This window comes from Pungitius pungitius, chromosome 8 (genome assembly GCF_949316345.1).
Source record: "Pungitius pungitius chromosome 8, fPunPun2.1, whole genome shotgun sequence".
Classification (NCBI taxonomy): Eukaryota; Metazoa; Chordata; class Actinopteri; order Perciformes; family Gasterosteidae; genus Pungitius; species Pungitius pungitius.
Genome location: NC_084907.1, coordinates 3,258,257 through 3,278,076, shown reverse-complemented (window position 1 = coordinate 3,278,076; position 19,820 = coordinate 3,258,257). Strand labels below are relative to the sequence as shown.

General features: G+C 45.3%; 3 protein-coding genes across 4 annotated transcripts; 1 reads left to right on the top strand and 2 right to left on the bottom strand.

Moving 5' to 3' along the window:
* Positions 1-128: 128 nt before the first annotated feature.
* On the bottom strand, positions 129-1,636 carry LOC119194264 (ciliary microtubule inner protein 1-like). Its single transcript, XM_037448471.2, has 4 exons — positions 1,506-1,636; positions 811-892; positions 548-649; positions 129-445 (listed from the first exon to the last, which is right to left on the bottom strand). The coding sequence occupies exons 1-4, from the start codon at positions 1,562-1,564 to the stop codon at positions 296-298; spliced, it is 393 nt and encodes a 130-aa protein (XP_037304368.1). The 5' UTR covers positions 1,565-1,636; the 3' UTR covers positions 129-295.
* Positions 1,145-5,026, bottom strand: LOC119194263 (H-2 class II histocompatibility antigen, A beta chain-like). Of its 2 annotated transcripts, none has more exons than XM_037448469.2 (4): positions 4,562-5,026; positions 2,976-3,254; positions 2,149-2,442; positions 1,145-2,058 (listed from the first exon to the last, which is right to left on the bottom strand). In XM_037448469.2, the coding sequence occupies exons 1-4, from the start codon at positions 4,614-4,616 to the stop codon at positions 1,946-1,948; spliced, it is 741 nt and encodes a 246-aa protein (XP_037304366.2). In that variant the 5' UTR covers positions 4,617-5,026; the 3' UTR covers positions 1,145-1,945. The 2 variants fall into 2 exon arrangements, with proteins under 2 accessions (XP_037304366.2, XP_062420090.1); XM_062564106.1 differs by having other exon boundaries at positions 4,474-4,602.
* A 3,299-nt stretch (positions 5,027-8,325) lies between these two features.
* pck1 (phosphoenolpyruvate carboxykinase 1 (soluble)) lies at positions 8,326-12,783 on the top strand. The gene is made up of 10 exons (XM_037448087.2): positions 8,326-8,458; positions 8,674-8,974; positions 9,428-9,612; positions 9,913-10,116; positions 10,269-10,456; positions 10,545-10,707; positions 10,790-11,014; positions 11,152-11,283; positions 11,388-11,483; positions 11,661-12,783. The coding sequence occupies exons 2-10, from the start codon at positions 8,751-8,753 to the stop codon at positions 12,116-12,118; spliced, it is 1,875 nt and encodes a 624-aa protein (XP_037303984.2). The 5' UTR covers positions 8,326-8,458; positions 8,674-8,750; the 3' UTR covers positions 12,119-12,783.
* Positions 12,784-19,820: the final 7,037 nt, after the last annotated feature.

Sequence of the window (19,820 nt, the reverse complement as noted above, 5' to 3'; positions counted from 1 at the left end):
AGTTATCGTAAAGTTATCGTATTTAAAAACGATTTGCTGTATGGTGCATTAGCATCAGGACAAGAAATATCTTTCCCTCTTTAACACATTTTCAATCTTTATCCCAACTACCACCGTCAAAGAAAAGGCAACTACTCATCTTTTTCATTTTAAATGTCCAACTGCTGGACTTTAAACAAACATATTAGATTTTCTCATGGACTATATATCACACTTTTTTGCAGCCAGAAAGGATGCAAGGTTAAAGTACTTTATTTAATACATCCTTGTAGCTTAATGAGTCACTAACTCAGCTTCACAAGTCTAATGGCCAGTCCACCTCCTTCAGAAAACTACGCCTCCCATAACGCACCGTGGCATACTTCTCCAGCTGAAGATGCGATTGCCCCGAACGCCACCCGATCAGGGCCTGAGACGTCTGAGGAACCGGAGGAGAAGGTCCAACCTGAAGAAAACACAGGACCGTGAGATTGAGATTTGATAGAGAGAGAGGAAGACAGAGTTAAATGAAGGGTGAAAGAGAGAGAGAGAGGGAGAGAGATCGTACATTGATGTTTTCTCCCGGAGGGGTCGGAGGTCGTGCCGCCAGGTGATGATGTGGATGCTTCTCTTTGACCCCCTCCTTCAGCTTCACACTCTCCCTCTTGTACTGAAGGACGACACAAAGAGTTCGATGGAACCACATCCGGGATTCCTCTTTGTCTTTTTCCATCGTGGTGTGTTCACCAGCAGAGAGCAATGTGTGACTGGGTAACCTGGTGAGGCTGTGTGTGTGTGAGAGTGTGTGTGTGTGTGTGTGTGTGTGTCTACCTCCTTGTAGGCCTCTGTCAGAAAGCCCCACTTGTTGGGCCACACTTTGGCCGAATCCTTCTCAGCTTTTAAATGTGCTTTCCTGCACACACAGCAGACAGTTTGATTGTATAACGAGATTAGCAGCGCACATTTAAAAAGATGCTGTTTACCATAAAACATTCATTACTATTCAATATTATACATTATTTTGTAGTAAGATTTTCATGTTACTGTTGAAAGTTAAATCTTTCAAATGTCTCGTTACTGCAAAGAAAATCCTGCATATCAAATTTAAACAATATATTAATCCACCAAATCTCATTGATACAAGTCACTATACATGTTAGATGAAGTTTCTACGGCAAGCCGTATTTATTATAGCACATTTCTTACAAAAACAAACAAAACAAACAAAAAAGATGAATGGAAAAGGAACAAAAAGGGAGTGAGAAAATCATTCAAAAGTAAAACTAAAACCAGAACAAATGACAGTAGTAATACTAATAAGAACATCTGGGCAGAAAGCTTAGCCTGCTGTTGCGATACAAAGACCGAATCAAACTCAAGTCCATTTGAGTCCAAAGCGCTCCTTTGCATTTGTAGATATCCTCGTGACTCTTTTGCTATTTCATTGGGTTTTTGCTCGGTCAGAACACAGAACCTACAGAGAGTGAAAGGAAACGACAGCCCAGAAACAAGCAGCAGGTTTTTACCAGATTTCGTCTTGATGCACAAAGTTGACGGGTTGGGCTGCTCGCTGTGAATCCGCCATCTGTCCCGTCCGCACGTGCGTGTGTGTGTGTGTGCGTGCGTGTGTTTGTGTGTGTGTGTGTGTGTGTGTGGAGTCTTTATCTCTGTCCGGCTAATGTTTCGCTTTGTGTGTATGTCCCTTGTTTACCGTCACCGTGGAGACGGAGTTGCCACCTTGACACATACACGTTACTTCTCTGTGGTTGTGTAACCGTGGCGACGGTGCACCCCTGGGAGCTCATGTGTCAGCTTTGGTTCAGAATGAAAACTAAACAGTGATTTCACCCTCACACTTTACTACAAGACTCTGCAGAAAACTCTCAAATGTCACTTTTTTAAAAATCAATTCCAGATTTTCCCTTCGGACTTTCCTCTCGGCGCAGTCAAAGTCCTGCTGACAGGCTCACAGGACGTTAGAATATCTCCTCCTCCTGTGCACCATCAGTCCCGAGGACAGACACGCCGTCCCCAGCAGCAGAGCACAAGCGCCGCCCAACAGGAAGCCCGTCTCCGAGTCTGCAACAACATCGGGGGAAAGGCACCTCTTATTCCTGTTAGCGCCCGCGTAATGCGGGAGTTCGGGCGAATCAGCTCGGCGATACGAACCTCGGGCCTCGTGCTCCGCCCACGTGCGCAGCTTGGGCTCCTTGAGGCTGACGTGCTCCACCTTGCAGGTGACCCGGTCCCGCCCGCCCGGCGTGACCCTCAGGTAGGAGTGGACCAAGTACGTCCAGTTTCCGTTGGTCAACACCTCGCTGGAGGTCACGCCCGAGGTCACTTCCTGTCCGTCGCGGAGCCACGCCACCTGGATGTGTCTGGGGTAGAAGTCGTAGGCGCTGCACACCAGCGTGGTGTCGCCACCGGAGCCGCTGGCCTCCACCAGACGGACGCTGGGTGCAGCTGGAAGGAAGGAAAGCGTTTTTTTGGACTGAGAGATGTCCTCCGCACCCCAGAGGGGACGCCGCCTTCATCCTTTTGGTGGACTTCGCTCACGGCGGTCAACGGCGAGCGATTCACGCCGGTGCAATTTGTGCATATAAAGCATCGCTCAGCTGTTGTTGTAAAGTAGAGTGGTCAGTGAGATTTAGGTTTAGGTTATTATATATTAAATAAAATGTTTGAATTTGACCATGTAGGTACGCAAACTATTTCCCCCTTCATACCATATAGCTTCCCCTTGTAAAAAATAATTTGATCACATGAATTACAGGTGTGAGGGAATCTGTTGATCATTAGTCAGCGATGGCTTTTATTTTGAAGGAGAACTTGACCTTCAAATCTGAAAGTCGAATTGAATTATTGAAAGTCATGGCACATGATACAGCAAACTGAGACTTTCTTGCCATCCAAAACATTAATTTTGTTGCTTCTTGTCATTATGCTAAGCTACGCTAACCCCACAGACGTCACGTATCCGGTGTTGGAATACTCACCGATGTTGTCCCTCGTGGCGTTCAGCGCGTGCCCCACGTTGTCCACGCAGATCAGCTGCTTCTCCTCCTTCCGCTGCAGGACGTCGAACGGGTTCTCGTTGAAGACGGAGGCGGAGATGAGTCCGGCCGGGGTGAGGCCGGTCCACTTCCCCAACGTGCTGTTGTACTGCATCATGAACTCTTTGTTGAAATACCAGTCGATCAGATACTCCACCCGCTGCGGCCCCGCGGGGTGTATGTTGCACCGGAAGTCGGCATACATGAAGTATCCATGTCCATCTGTGGCACCACCAACGGGGGGGTGAGAAGGACCTCGTTATGGAATTAACACCCTATGTGCATGTGGTCGTTAGTTAACATGTGGATTTAAATAAGAAAGAGTCAGTACAGCAATGTCCATCTGTCCATCACTCGGATATTGACTAAAAAAGCTCAACTATCGTAATGGAATGCAACTAAAACGGAGGCAGGAAGAATAATTCAAAGTTTCTATTGTAACACTACCATTGTTTTTCAAATCTGGGACAACGCACAGATCATCATAGATCACGACTCAGTGACTCTGTGGTCACAGAGCGGAGTTCTACTTCCTGTTTGAAATCACTAGTGTACACAAAACAAAAGGAGAAGTGAGAACCCCCCAATCAGCAGATCTGCATACCATAAACAAGAGTTTAAAGGGTTGTGTTGAGTTTAAAGCACACTATAAAAACGCCACCTAACAACATCTGCTGTTGAGAATTCGACAAACAAGAACAACATTTTTGGAAGCAGCATATCCTAAAAGTGCAAAGTATTAAGTATAGTCGGATATAAGTTCTTTTTGAGAGGGTTCGGATTCCAATGATTAGTTTATGGCGTTAAGGCAGCGTTTAAATGCGTTTAAGTGTCTTTGCTTGGTGGCTTCTGTCCTCGTGGCGTTAACTTCTCCCTGAACCTGACGACTGGGACCAAAAGTTGTCACAGGAGCCTTGTTTGGAATTCAGAGCTTTAAGTAAGACGCACCGTGCGGCCCTCGTGGCCTCGTGCCGTCTTTTAGCTTCTTTGCAACCGAAAGGACAGAAGTCAACTTACTTTAAAAGCGGAGGTGTGTGTAGACCTGTCAATCACAGTGAGCCCGCCCTAAAGCATCCCCCATTGTGAAATACCGTAAGCTCATGTTTTGTATGTTCACTGAGGAAATAAATCGAGTCATTTTTTCTTAGACTTCTATATAACTGGACAGAGGAGTCGCCCCTTGCTGCTCGGCATTGAAAAGGACACTATGACTGGTTTAGAGAAGCACAGTCGGCCAAGCATGTGAATACACTTCTAATAAACCCCCAGAGCGCCGTTCCATCACGGGCTTGTTGTCTGAGCCGGACTCAACGTGGTTATTTTAAGGGTTAAACTTGTTAGGAGCCGTCAGAACGCTCCAAACCTTAAACTTTAAAAGTGCAACATTTTCACCTTCATATTAAATCCCTGAACATTTCACTCTCTGAGACGTCAAAGTCACCTTTTTTAACTGATTGTTGTGTCGATGTGAGGACTTCAGATGAAGTGGAGGTTAAACAGTAAGACCGGACCGAGGTAGGATTACTCACGGGCCGCGGAGCAGGAGGACAGACACAGGAGCAGCAGGAACGTGGAGGACTTCATGTCGAAGGCAAAGCTAAAGCAGGCTGCGTCGTGGCTTCTCAACCGTGCCGAGTGAGTCCGCCCTTTCGACTACAGTTCCTCAAACCGTCGACCCAGAGCCTCGAAAAGCGCTGACCTTTCGCACCCAAATGTCGCATTCAACACGATACGTTTTCAACAGTCAGTGCATTTTAGGGGGAAGTTACAATGTTATTGCAAATGCATTTGCATTAAAAAAAACGGTCGATTTGTTTGAGATCCGCTTGGTTCAGTTGATGGTGAATCACAAACCACACGGAACAGGTTCAAAAGGTCTGATTTCGATACCTGACTCCACACAGGAAGCTGAAACCAAGCACCAGCGAGAGAGAAAGCGTCATCTCTCTTCCTTCCTGGAGACCCTCGCTGCAACTCAGGCTTTCTGTCACTTTTCTTGTAAATTCTGAGGGGACAAAAGAGGCAAAAAAAAACAGGCTCCTGCTCCCAAGAGATCTCTTAGTGTCCGAAATACACATTTGGTTGTGTAATTACCCAAAAGTTGCCATCAGATGAGGCCTGGTTTGAATATTCAGACACAGGGGATTTGGTGTTTTTAATCGAGTTGTCTGCTGATGTGTGGACTGGATTGAAGAGATGTGTTGAAGAGACACCAGGTGGCGCTCTAATCAAAGACATCGTCCTTACTGCTCCGGTGTGTCTTTATGGAGGTTTTTCAGTGTAAAAGAACAGGAATACACCAGTTTGTGCTTTGACATACAACAATTATGGTATAAATACTACTCTTTTTTCATAATTAGCATTTCTATACAGTCACACCAAAAAGTTAAAAAAACACCACTTTGCAGACTTCCTTTAAAAGTCAATCAAATAGATTATTTTAGTGACTTATTTGTCTCTAATCAGTGCATCCTGATCAGTCATGTTTGTTCTTAAAACAATTTCTAAAAAGCTTAAACTATTGTTTTCCTACAGTGCAGAGAGGACGTGGTGTTCTTTCAAGAACCGGATGAGGCATTTTCATAAACCTCACAGTCGCAGAAGTGATTTTTTACCCTGTTCTCATCTCCTTGTTGCCGTGGGTTACCACAGAACTCTTCCTGTTGAGTCCATGTAACCCTGCACAGTCTACCAGGCACATGGTCGATTGGGTCGATGCACTTTGACCTCCCCAGAATCCCTCGTTGCACAATCGGGGGCTGACGCCGGACCCCAAACTTCAGTGTGCCTTCGTCATTCTGATGAAGACCATCGGGGGTCACGAACCGGATCCAACCAGACCAGCACAGCAAAGACTCTGCGATCTTAGGCTTCTTCTTCTTCTGTGGTTTGTGAGAGTGGACGTTGAATTGTCTTAGTTCATTTAAACTGTAAAGATTCGTACACGTGTTTCGATACAGAGGTATTTGCTTTATTTTTGTGCTGCTGATGTTGCATTTTTTCAAAGGATTTTATCTTTGTTTCAGTTATTTTCCTGCTTTGTATTGTCATCCTGTGTTATCTCTGTTTACAGATAGAACTGGTCAAACCATTATTTCATCCCACCATAAACCCCTTTTGTAAGAATACCGTTAGATTGTATACTGTATATTCTCCCCTTTACCCACATTATCAGTGTCCAGTTGTTCTGGGTCATGTTCTAGTTCATTCAATGTCCCTCTGTCTTCACTTTAAATACTCATTAAAGAACTTTTCCTGGACAACGCAGAACTTTTTGGCTCAACTACAACAGTAGAAGTGGAAATCACGCTTTAGGATTTTATGATGAAAACCTGCTCTGTGATATCACTCAATCCAAAACATTCATCTTCATATTTCGGTTTAGTGAACTAAACTAGTGAACTTTATTGTGAACTCTACTTTTTCTAATTACTATTACAATTGACATCTTTATTTTTACACTTTCAATTAGGATATGTATATTAAAATCCACATTTACATTTACACAGTATAAATATTGCAGGGCTGCTAGTAAAAGTATCGTAGAACAATATATTGCACATAAAACTATAAAAATCATATGGCACATGATTATTGAAATGTGATATTGGCGCTCTTATTGGGGCTCTTATTGTCGCAAACGTTAGCAGACGTTACGAGGGCCTCTCTTGGGGGGGTTTACGAGCGCTGAGTGCAAAGTGGCTGTGCACGGGGGCCTTATGTAATCTGTGTGGGATTATCACGCCGGCTGCTCTGCCCTCGGTTCCCCTTCTTCTTCCCTCACTGCGATTGGCTGCTGCATCGGGTCCATTCCCACAGTCGCCCGCTCAGCGTTTCCAAACATGACGACAGAGACAGAGGATCAGGCACATTAGCACTGATGTTGTTCCCAGGGGTGATAAAGTGTATCAGAATGAGGAGTTGAGTTCAATGATTACTTCTTGGGATTAGAATAACAGCAGTAAAAAAAAGGTTCCTACAGACTCCATAAAAAGCTTTATAAAATAATGCTGTGAGTGCATCCAAACCATCATAAATTGTACAAACCACTTATGTAAGTGTGCATACATTGCGGAACGTGTTATCTAATCTCTACTCAGCGGGAGCCCTTTTAAGTTGCATGTGGTTCACTTTGTAATGCTTAACACAAATACACCACCTGGTCACGGTGGTGTTGAATTAAGTGAGGTCGTTTGGCAACGCAGCGTCAAACGACATCACGTAAATCACTTTTTGATTTCGCAGCTCACGGTCCGATTAGAACTTGTCAGCTGACGTTCTAATTATAATAAATATTACTTGTTGCACCAGAAGAGCACGGCCGCTATGAAGCCCCCAGGTGAGGGAGGCGAGGCTCCTCCAGAACAATGATTTACAAAGTTATAATAATAATCATCATAAGAACAAATACTACTATAAATACTGCTACCTTTAATCCCATTGATCTATTTACGAACTCTGACTTAACTCGTAATCAACTGCAACTCTCAGTGCTTTTACCTTTAAAGGCTAAAAGCCTCATCCTATTGACTGCCAAACACACACACACACACACACACTCGCACTCAGGGCCGACCTTTGACCCCACAGGTCGAGCCCCAGCCACTCAGCCAATAGAAATGGGCCGAGCCGCTGCGCTGCCACCGTCACGCCGCACGGCCTGACGATGTCGAACCCCGGACTTACATCACTCCGTGTTGGGGGTCAAAGTTCAACAGCGGCTGCTGCAAACAGGGCAGGAGGTTTCCACACCGGGAGAGTTATTGCACAATAGTTTGTCAGATTGAATGTTGTTGACCACTAACAGTTAAGAGATATCTTTAGAAAGTAAAGAAATCAATGAGAGTTCATAAATGTGGGTTCACCAGATTTTTGCTGATTCAATGGATTTTTTAACACCTATTTTTCACTCTTCAGAATATAGTAATAACCTTATTTGTGAGGCAGGTGTAAAAACACGGTTTTACAAACACAAATAAATATAATATGAGCCACACACCGCAGGGGAAGCCTCTATGACCGTATCCAGATCCCATGGAAACTAATAACAAAAGAGGAAGAATGCTGTGAGATGAAAAACAACAAACTCCACAAACACCCGGACATGATCAGGCTATTTCCTTTCAGAGAGAGGACGCTGTGTCCCTCTGCTGATTAATGATTGGCTGGCAGCCCGTCACACAGTGTGTTTTTGTCAGATCTGCAGGGAGCAACAGGTCCGTACATTTCGAGCCTTCCTCCTCCTCCTCCTCCTCCTCCTACTCTTCCTCCTCCTCCATCCCAGGGTATAAAAACCACAGACCTTCTCCACAGCAGCCACCAATTGACCAAGAAGGAGAAGCAACCCTCGGCCCCCCCCCTAAGAACCTCCGACGGACCCGTCAGCTGATGAGGCCCAGCGAGCAGCTCTGCACAGACTACTGAAGGTAACCCCACGCTCCTTCTTTTCTTGGGTATCGTGCGGAGGGGGTGTGCTCAGGCCCACGGGGGGCGGGATGCTGCTGAGTCTGAGTCGGTCTGACGCTTCTTTGAATTTTAACGCGGGGTTTGAAATGCAGCGTGCTTTTTTTTTGTCATGTCATGTGCTGAACTTTCCTCTACTTGTTTTCTCTTTCAACCCTCCTCAATCCCATCGGCAAAGCTCGTCCACTCCTTCGAGACACTCCAGTCCTTCCCTTCCTTCGTCCACCCGGCTCGCTCTCTCCAGACTCCTCCGCCATGCCTCCTCAGCTTCCGTCCCAGAACCAGAAAGGTCCCCGGGTCCTGCAGGGCGACCCCGGCGCCCTCAGCCCGGACCTCAAGGCTTTTGTGGACGCCAACGTGAGCCTCTGCCAGCCCGACTTCCTCCACATTTGCGACGGATCCGAGGAGGAGAACAAGGCCATCCTGACCCAGCTGGAGGAGCAGGGCATGATCAAGAAGCTCAGCAAATACGAGAACTGGTATGTCGGCTGGGGCTTTATTTTTATTTCATTTCAATTATATTTCAGAGGATATAGTTTGAAATTGAGCATTTCATGAGAGAATTGGTTGTTTTTTTGGTATCTGGTCTGTGAAACAAACAACACCTACTGAAGGCATTTTTGACAGCGTCGACCCTATTGGCACTTTTTCCTCAGTAAGTCTTCAGCAGCTGTTGAAATGCAGCAGCAGTACTAAAGGTTAACATTCTGACAAACTGGTAAATCCGGCTTGTTTAGTGAGCAGCAGATGTCAACGCACACGTCATGTAAGATCGGTATTTGTCTTACGTTCATATTGCAAAACAGTATGTTGAACATGTGCCTATGTTTTCCAAAATAAAAGTTATTCTAGTAACAAAGTAATAAAACGCCCCTTTCTTCCCTCCTCTTCTTATTTCCCTTCCGATCTCCCCTACTTTCCTCCTCCTGCAGCTGGTTGGCGAGGACCGACCCGAGGGACGTGGCCCGCGTGGAGAGTAAGACGGTGATCGTGACCCAGGACCAGAGGGACACGGTGCCCACCCCCCTGGAGGGTGGGGTCAGCCAGCTGGGCCGCTGGATGTCCCCAGAAGAGTTTGACAAAGCAATGGATCAGCGGTTCCCTGGCTGCATGAAAGGTACCACGGAGAACAACTTTGGGATTAATTCAGCCCCCAATTCCAACCAGCCAGGAAGAACTGACATGTAGATTATAGAGCATATATCTAAGCATTACCTTCATGACACATTACTACAAATCATAGCAAGATTTATATACAATTGTGCTGCTGTAATTGTTGTGGTGAAGGTGTGTTTGAGTCTGGTCAGCTGCTGTCATGCCGCTATAACCACATATTAAACTACAAGGCTGGTCATACCTTCCTTATGTTAATACATTAAGTGTTGATCTCTCTCTCTCTCTCTCTCTCTCTCTCCAGGCCGCACCATGTATGTGATTCCCTTCAGCATGGGTCCAGTGGGTTCCCCCCTCTCTAAGATCGGAGTGGAGCTGACGGACTCTCCCTACGTGGTGGCCAGCATGAGGGTGATGACGCGGATGGGGACGGCCGTGCTGTCCGCTCTGGGGACGGGCGAGTTCGTCCGCTGTCTGCACTCCGTCGGCTGTCCGCTGCCACTTAAAAGTACGGAATCAAACTGTAGCTGAGGCATTACTGCTTTGGCTATTAGTACTACCAATGCTGTAACTGTTGTACCTCAGATTTTCTAACCCATACTACAAACTACCACCGATTATTAGTTATAACTGGTTCAAACAAACCTGTTTGTGCCCCAGGGCCCTTGGTGAACAGCTGGCCCTGTAACCCCGAGCAGACGCTGATCGCTCACATCCCAGATCGCAGGCAGATCGTCTCCTTCGGTAGCGGCTATGGAGGTAACTCCTTGCTGGGGAAGAAGTGCTTCGCTCTGCGCATCGCCTCGCGTATCGCCAAGGAGGAAGGCTGGCTGGCCGAGCACATGCTGGTGAGAAGACCCGTCATGCATCTGGCACGGAACACGTGGCCTCGTTTCATAGGGACTCTGACCAAAACCGAATGTCTGTCCCGCTCAGATCCTGGGCGTCACCAACCCCGCCGGGGAGAAGAAGTACATGGCGGCCGCCTTCCCCAGCGCCTGCGGAAAGACAAACCTGGCGATGCTCTGCCCCACGCTGCCCGGCTGGAAAGTCGAGTGTGTGGGGGACGATATTGCCTGGATGAAGTTCGACGAACAAGGTGAGGGACTCAAGACTTCAGGATCAGGGACTTTGAAGTGGCATGAATGCTCTTCCAATATTCACTGTGTTTTCCTCACCAGGCAACCTACGTGCGATCAACCCCGAAAATGGCTTTTTCGGAGTCGCGCCAGGCACCTCGGTCAAGACCAACCCCAACGCCATGGAGACCATCGTGAAGAACACCATCTTCACCAATGTTGGGGAGACCAGCGATGGCGGTGTGTTCTGGGAGGGCATGGACCAGTCCCTGCCCGAGGGAGTCACCATCACTTCCTGGAAGAACCAGCCCTGGAGCTCGGAGGACGGTAAGAGTTTGTATGTTAAAACGACGAATCGGATCACAAAGATTGGGGGTACTCCATGAGGAAAATTCACTCTTTTTATCAATCGATACAGGGATTGCGTATTGTGAATTAAACTCTATGTCTCTTTTTTCCCCCAGGTGAACCCTGTGCTCACCCAAACTCTCGTTTCTGCACTCCGGCCGGGCAGTGTCCCATCATCGACCCGCTGTGGGAATCCCCGGAGGGAGTCCCCATCAAGGCCATCATCTTCGGAGGGCGCAGGCCACAAGGTGAGCAGGAACTCACGAGGAGAAGACAGAGAGGGGAAGAATATGCAATGACATGATGGGGGAAAAAAACAACAGGACGATACTAACCGCTGTGCATCCTTCAGGCGTCCCACTGGTCTACGAGGCGTTCAGCTGGCAGCATGGAGTGTTTGTCGGAGCGGCGATGAGGTCGGAGTCCACCGCTGCCGCCGAGCACAAAGGTTAGTGTCTACCCTCTCTAGTGAGGTCTTCAGTGGGTCCCACCATTCAATTGATTCCACAGTGAAGATGAAAAGGACACCAGCCATGTATCAAACCATGCAGGGATCCCCCCATGTGTGTCGTCTATCTATGTTGTGTGTAGTGTGGGGTTACTTACGCACCCTTTCCTTCCACAGGCAAGGTGATAATGCACGACCCCTTCGCCATGCGGCCCTTCTTCGGCTACAACTTCGGCCACTACCTCTCTCACTGGCTGAGCATGGCCGACCACCCCGGCGCCAAGCTGCCCAAGATATTTCACGTCAACTGGTTCCGCAAGAGCCCGACCGCCGGATTCCTCTGGCCCGGCTTCGGCGACAACATCCGCGTGCTGGACTGGATGTTCCGGCGGGTGAGCGGCGAGGCCGACTGCGTGCCCTCCGCCGTGGGCTACCTGCCCAGTCACGACTCCATGGACCTGCGTGGCCTGCAGAAGGACGTGGACCTCAACGAGCTGTTCTCCCTGGATCGGGAGTTCTGGCAGAGCGAGGTGGAGGAGGTGAGGAGGTACTTCACCACGCAGGTGAACCAGGACCTGCCCAGAGAGGTGGCCGAGGAGCTGGAGTCCCTGCAGCAGAGGGTGAAGTGGATGTGAAGAGCGCCAAATCTGGAGGAGCTTGTTGCTGATTTTAAAACAGCTTGTCTGTGATTTAAGAATAGAATTTTTAAAAAAAGACATAATTAAAATTGTACATCAAAATGTGAGTGATTCTAGAATTTGGTACATTTTTATTTGAGGAGGGGCTTTACAACTGTAAGAGGAATAATTCACTTCTGATAATTATTTTAAGAACTGCACATTTTCTCATTGGCTAGAGACCGCCGCTGAACTCTCCCACTCCGTTTTAGTCAGAGCATTAATCTGAACACACTAATAATTGGTTCATAATGTTAATAATGTGAGCATGTGGAAATTGTAGATTAAACATCGCTATCAAATCGGTATCAAATCAATTACACGATTACAATAAAAATGTTTCCTTTCCATGCATTCGGATGCTGTCGTATCACTGTTATGTATTTAACAGCTGCTCAGTATTGTCCTACTGAAGTTCTGAATGTGACTATTGAATGGTAACTTATTGTGAGTGCACGGCCGGATGGATTTGTGTGGCAGTGAGAGACTAAATATGTCACGGTTTGAGCCGCCTGAAATGCTTCTGTTCCTGTTTCTTTACTTTGTGTCTTAATTTATTTTTATACGCTGTCTGTATCTTTTGGTTCTGTTGTGATGGGAACAAATAAAGGTATTTTCATGGATCCGTTGTTGTTTCTGTTGTTTTATTGGTGTGGAACCTCTGGTTCTGAAAAGCAAAGACAACATTTTTCCTTCTTTCTATACAAGTCTATCTCTCTCTATCTCTCTTGATTTATAAACACGAGGTTATGGTCTCAATCTCTAGTTTCATGTCTTCTTCAATACAGCATGAAGTTCATTTAGAAAATTATTGGTACTAATTATATAGAGCAAAACAGTCCTTTAGGGCCGGGCTGAACTGTGATTGACAGGTCTCTATATCTAGTGAGAAGGCAGTCGACAATCCAATAGATGACGACTACTCTCCTTCTCATGTCCAGGCTTTGTGTGGTTGCTTTCGAAGCTGCAGCAAAGAAAGTTTATGAAGTTTATGAATGATCTGATTACCCTGGAAACAGGCGTTTGGTTGGTTGAATAAAGATTAAACACCATAATTGAACCTAGTGTAAATAACCCATTTTGCGAAGGGCCAAGTAAAAACAGACTTGAGCAAGTGGGTGAAGAGTAAAGAATCCTTTGATGTTGCAGTGGTCCTCCTGTACTCCTGTTTTACTGATGTGAGTCACAGGAATCTTCTGCATGCTTCATTCTGTACACTTGACATCCTTTGTAGTCTGTCCATCCCGGGAGAGGGAGCCCTCCTCTGACGTTCTCCCTCAGGTTTTTTCATTTTTGGGGAGTTTTTCCTGTGCCGATGTGAGGGTTTCGGGGACAGAGGTTGGCGCACGTATACAGACTGTAAAGCCCTCTGAGGCAAATTTGTAATTTGCGATTTTGGGCTACACAAAATGAAAAAAATGAGTAACAAAAATGAGCCTCATATAACACATATGCCTTTGACCTTCCGCTGCCCTTGACCCTGTGCAACGTGCGTCTGTGTGAACGCTGCAACTCTAGCTGAGGTGACTTCAACATCATCCTTTAGCTGTGGGTGTTCCGTCCCACTGTGTTTGTGTGAATTCTTCTTCTGTTGACAATGATTTACTCTTCTGAAGGAATTATTACCCGGCGGCCATGCACAGCCACACCTTTACTGCGTGTCCCAAACTGTACATTCCTTATCTGACATATGGCGAACAGGTTATTTGTTCGTCCATAAAGAGTATTGTACCTTATCTTCCTTTGTAATTTTCCAGGTTTTTATGATTTTGTTTTACATGTACAGCATATTTATGATGTTTAAGAAGCATAAGGGGACAGTGACCAAGTGCCTGGTGGTTCTATACACGAGATTACACCCTGAAATGTAATAACTTTACTGTAATCAAACATTTTGTCTGTTGATTAAGACTGAAGGATTTTGGTGATTTGGTTTATATGCATGCCTCTGCATACTGCCTTCGTTCGGTGGACCCCACTTCACTGCGGTTCACGACCACTTGTGAAGCTTTGACTCATCCCTGTGAGTTATACTCTCAGGTGGGATGGCCTGCTTTCGTCACCCTTAGGCTCTGTCTTTGGTACACCTTCATTCATAAGGCGATGCTTGGTCTGCTCCCAAACTACCTGTGTGTCTTCATCATGCACAAAGGTGTTGGACAGTACTCATTTCTCAGGACCAATTTGTACTTGTGGGCAAAATGGCTTTTGTGTACTCTGCACCGTCTCATGACACCACTTACTGCTGCTTTTGAAATGTCAATGTTCTTTCTGTGTTTTCTGTCTGTAGTGTTAATATGTTGCTGCCTGTCTTGGCCAGGTCTCCTTTGACAACGAGAAAGTCAATGGGACTTTCCTGGTTTCCTGTTACAATGCTGACTCTGGAGTATTTATCAGCTGTATTAATAAAACAACAGCTCTGTTATCAGTTTGTGTTAGTCAACCGTCATTTAAACATTCATTACGTAATTGATACCAAAGGGTAAGTTTTGTTATTTCAATCTTCCGAATGAATTTTTAACGAAGATTATTTTCTCCATTTGTTGCTTTTTCTTCAGTCTTTCACTCTTTCCTCTCATCCCTCCTTCCTTCCTACATACCTTGCCACCTCGCTCCTTTCCCTCTCCTCATTTCTCGTTTGTTTTTGATTGATTATTTCTTGCGACCTTCAGAGGCAGATTGTCCAACCTGAATTGCCTCAATCAAACATCAGACTGATTTGAGGTCTGACCTCTGAGGCCCTGGGTACATTCATCCGTAGTGCCAGAACGCTGAGGCAGCGCTGCAGAACTCGAGTCCCTCTTTCTCAACCCACCACATGTTGTACCGAACGTGTCTCGGCCTCAAAGTGGACACAGGGTTTAATCAAAACCAGTTCCCTTGTTACCACAAACATTTATTTGTTTTGTAAGTTAGTTTTCACAAAAACCCACATGCACGATCCTGCCTTAAATACTCATTCAAGCACCAATTGGGAATTAATCTGCTTCAAAAAATGCCTTATTTCCTCCTGTTTGAGTAACGTTTGATATTAACTGCAGTGATTATTTTGTTTTTAAAAGATAGAAGGACTCTGTTGCTTTTGGTCTTTTTCAAGATATGTGAGTAAAGTAGCGCATTTAACTGGAAAAATCCCTGAGCGGAGTTAAGAAATAACTTAATGTCAATGCATGGAGAGTTCATCTGCGTCTGCACTGATAGTGAAATGTCCGAAATACGTCACATGCAGGAAAAAAGACACGAGCTGCAGGGTGAAGCAATGAAAGGTGGACGGCAGTAGCATCAAAGTTTAGGTCTTATCAGCAGTGTGTGCTGTGTGTGTGTGTGTGTGTGTGTGTATGTGTGTGTGGTACAAAAGGGTGACGCGGTGACGTCACGCAGAGTCCGGTCGGACACCGACCCGCCGTTAAGCGTCAGCAGTGATGCTGAGCGCAGCTGCGCCGCGATTGGTCGGAAGCCTCCACGCATTGATTAGCGCACAGGGCCCTTAATTCACTGCATGATATGTTTTATTTTTCACACTTATTAGTCAAATACTCAAACACCAAAGACCTGAATGAACGAGACAAAGGATCACATGTCCCCTGTTTGTCTCATTCAACACGAGTCAAATCGTTGGACTTTGTTACCGACATCAACCTCTTTTCATTTTATCACCTCGTTCAGTTTTTAGATCAAGTCTCAACTAAACTCTTCAGTCCATCAGATAAAGGAGAGTCCAGACTGATCCAAGTCAAATCTCATGCTTGATCTCAATTGTTGAGCCTTCCTTCAATCTTCTGATGAAGTCTTTATTCAAAGTCCGAGTCGGGCCTCGAGTGGGTCGAGTGCAAAGAGGTCGAGTCTCAAGTCTTCTGATTTCAGACCAGATGGTTAATAAAGTTTATAATTTACTATTTGTGCCAATCTGGCAGCTCAAAACCTGAAGTCCATTAAATCAAAACCGAATCACCTCTAAATCTTTAAACTATTCGATATTTCTACTCAGCTGCTTTTTTACCTCCTTATTTTCTATCCTTACTTCCTTCCCTTCACTCAAACTCTCCCCTCCTTTCCTTTCTCCCTCGTTGTTTTTCCCTCTCAAAGATGCTGATTTTATTACTATCAGCTATTTGTCTTTCTCTCTACATTTAGTTTTTTCTCTTTGTGTGTAGATGTGTAAACCTTCATCATGTCATTGTTGTTGTTACAGATTAATTCAAATGTATTGATGGCTGTATTTCTATAAATCTGGGTTTGTAAAGTTTTCTCTGATATACGTGAGCAGAACATTGGAGAAACAGGAGAAAGAATCATCCAAGAAAAGTAACTTGTAACTAAGCTAGTAAATGTACTTTGGCATAGTTATAAATATGAATAAAAAGTGGTCATTGCAATGATGATAAAACTTTGTTAAGAGAGGCAGGAAAGAAATCGACACAAGGAATTCTGGGTAACTGAAATAAAACAGGAAGCCACATATGGACAAAACACAGTAATGGATGTAAAATGAACTTTGAAAGAAGTGAAGAACACCACCTGCTGGAGGAGGCAAGTACACGCTGTGCCACACCGTCACAATACTGTAATAGTGTCATAGTGTACTGTTAAATATGATTATTACGTCATTATCACTCATGCATTAATGTCAAAGTGTGTTTTAGCATTGCTGTTAGAGCCCGAGGAACAATTGTAGTGTATTAGGTTATTAGGACCAAAAAAAAAGTTTTTCTTGCAATATTACCATTATCCCAGCTCTTTATGTGTGTTTGTGTTTGTGTGTGTGTGTTTGTGTGCGTGTGATTTCTACCTCTAAGAACTGCAGTGGTTTCAGTGGTTTTGGCTTCTTCTCAACTCATAGTACAAGTTTTCATAAACCCACCAAAAGAAACATACAAAAGGAAAACAAATGAATGAGGAGACGGCCACATATTTATAAAACATTTTTATTCATTTTTTTAAATGGTACGCTAACTGAAATGTGTCCGATAATTAAACCGTGTTCTGTGACAACAACAATAAACCTTTTGTCTTCGGTAAAAAAAACCAACAACAAACCTTTCAACATGAAGACCATCCATCATAAATTAGAATAAACATCTTTCTTAATACACAAATAAGCAAATATTGTTATCGGTGAGGATAAGTAGAACTCTATATAAGTACGTCATGCTGAAGACCTCGCCACCCCTCGCTGGAGGAGTTATTACCCAGGATTCATCGGGGCAAAACTCAACAGGTTCGAAGCTTTCTAGACGCTCGCCGTGTTTTCTCAGCGTCCACGTGTGCACGGATTAAAAAGAATACATTTCAATTAATTTGTTTTGATTCACAAAATGCACATTTTTACTATTCTCAGATTGACGTGTATGCAAATCAGGCCGATACTGAGGAGCTGGATGTTTATCTGTGTAGTTGTGTTCTATAATGCATGTTTAGTACATAATGAGTGTGTACTATACATATGAGGATTACAGATTATTGATTATAATCATCAGCAGATACGACTATGACGTCTGTGTTGGAAAGAATGTGAGATCCGGTCATAGCCGACCTGGAGAAGATCACGTTTACATTGCTCACTTTAACCCTTTCATTTCTTCTCTTGGGCTCCACTAACAGCTGGATGCTGCTGCATAGAGGTCAGGGGTCACCAGAAGGCAACATGTGACCGCGATGGGCTCTTAGATTTCAGTCTGTTGGCTAGTTCCACGACATCGTACAAAAGAAACCGTGTGATTTGATGGATTGAAGTGAAACTACTTTTTGTGAATAAACAACAACAATAACAACAACAATTTCAAAGAAACGCACATTTAGCTCACTACGTTAAAATAGGAATAATATTATCAAAAAGGCAAATAGTGTGTATTGCAACGCTCTCCGAGGCATCACTATCAAAAAACATCTTCATCATCCAATCATCTTCATCTGAGACAGTAAGGAGGCGTGGCCAGGGATGATTGACAGCCCCGAACCAACCACTCGAGTTTCGCCTGTCTCAGCACAGAGGCACACAAGTGCAACATAGCAATAATAACAACAACAACGCAAACGTTTCCACGGCGATCCGAAACAGCCAATGGCTGCGAGGGGCGGGGTCTGAGAGGAACTCTGTCATTGGACAGCAGGCATCTCTAGGGAACAGGAGGAGCTCGTCCAGACAGGAAGAAGAAGAAGAGGATGTGGGGGGCCGGGTGGCTACTGTGGAAGTGATTGAGTGTGTGTGTGTGTGTGGTAGATACATGTTTTCATTATCCTGTGTGGTCCACAGTAACAAAAAAATGTATGTGGATGTATGAGAGTGCACCTGTGCGTGTAGGTGTGTGTGTGTGTGCGTGTGGTTCTGAGACTAATTTGTTTAGTCTGCACTGCGTGTGTTTAGTTTTCGTCTAGACGGCTGTAGACTTTCCCAGGGCAGCTCAGTGTACATTAACACACACACACACACACACACACTCTTTGCTCTGGGATTAAACAGCTGTTTTACAGCACAGAGAGATGTGTGAGCAGGTTAAATGTGAACAGTTTATGTTCATCATGTTTAAAGGGACATTAAACACATATATTGATTTAACTTTTAGGGCTATCTGTCAGTGTAGTTGGTTTTTGGTGTGAGATATCTATTATCTATAGATATATAAAAGTGAAAACTCTGAAACTCAAGACAAAGAGCTACAGGCAAAAAAAACTTTTAGATTGTGGTGTGAACCGTCCCTTTAAAAACATATTCATTTATTATTATTATTATCATACGTTATTTTGTGCCTCCACTGGGCCCCTGTAGGACTTCCCCTCCTTTAACTCTCTCCTCCTGTCCTCCTCCTCTCCTTCTTCTTTTTACTATTCATTTCACTTCCTGTTTGACAAGGAGGTCGATACTCCGCGTTACACTTTTTAAATCACCGCCCAGCCTCCTCGTACCCGTTGCCCCGGGCAACCAGACCACTCAAAGGAATGATTTAGAGAGGAAGGAGTTGAAACACCACACAAGGAGGGGAGGGTCAAGGAGTTATCTCAACGCGGCTCATAATGTCATTTCAAGGTCAAAGGTGATTCGTCCTCTGATTGATTCCCTCGGCGGCTTCGGGGCCAAGAGATTCATTTCCTCATGTTCGCCCGTTTCTCTGAGTGCTCGACATGTTTTGTAAAGATATTAAACTAATTATCAGAGACTCCTCAAAAGCCCGCCCGGCGTCTGGAGGGGGAGGGGGGGGGGGGGGGGGGGGGGGCGACGCTCTAATTCAGTATTGAGTAGACAGATGTCAGATGTCATCTGAATCATTTGGTGGCCTTCTGAATGGCTGCTTGGTTGTGGCGAGGGTTTGGTGGGGTGGGGGGGGGTCACTGTTGCATAAAGGCTGGACTTAAATTTACCCGTGGAACAGACCTCAGACCAGCCGGTTCTGAGAGGTTCAGGAGCCCGGAGACGAGCTAAACTTTGACCTGTGGTCTCTACCTGGGAGACGCGGCCCGAGGACGAGTTGCCGTCGACACTCGTGTCACTTTTCAACACTTCTGTGTGTCTTAACGCGACACAACTCGCCCCGCGCCGCGTCCAACGCACAAACGCTTCCTGCTCCGGAGGACAAACAACAATTCAGAGTAAAGAACGTTTCTACCGTACGCTGGCTGGAGATTGTTTGTCTCTGTCCTGGTGCAGTAAAGTGCTCGGAGACAC

Coding starts and splice junctions, on each gene's coding strand:
- LOC119194264 (XM_037448471.2), bottom strand. CDS start 1,564: ATGGCGGATTCACAGCGAGCAGCCCAACCCGTCAACTTTGTGCATCAA. Junction 893..1,505: donor GTGCATCAAGACGAAATCTG/GTAAAAACCTGC, acceptor CTGTGTGTGCAG/GAAAGCACATTTAAAAGCTG. Junction 446..547: donor CTCCGGGAGAAAACATCAAT/GTACGATCTCTC, acceptor TGTTTTCTTCAG/GTTGGACCTTCTCCTCCGGT.
- LOC119194263 (XM_037448469.2), bottom strand. CDS start 4,616: ATGAAGTCCTCCACGTTCCTGCTGCTCCTGTGTCTGTCCTCCTGCTCC. Junction 2,443..2,975: donor CGCCACGAGGGACAACATCG/GTGAGTATTCCA, acceptor CCTTCCTTCCAG/CTGCACCCAGCGTCCGTCTG. Junction 2,059..2,148: donor GGCGGAGCACGAGGCCCGAG/GTTCGTATCGCC, acceptor ATGTTGTTGCAG/ACTCGGAGACGGGCTTCCTG.
- pck1 (XM_037448087.2), top strand. CDS start 8,751: ATGCCTCCTCAGCTTCCGTCCCAGAACCAGAAAGGTCCCCGGGTCCTG. Junction 8,975..9,427: donor CTCAGCAAATACGAGAACTG/GTATGTCGGCTG, acceptor CTCCTCCTGCAG/CTGGTTGGCGAGGACCGACC. Junction 9,613..9,912: donor GTTCCCTGGCTGCATGAAAG/GTACCACGGAGA, acceptor CTCTCTCTCCAG/GCCGCACCATGTATGTGATT.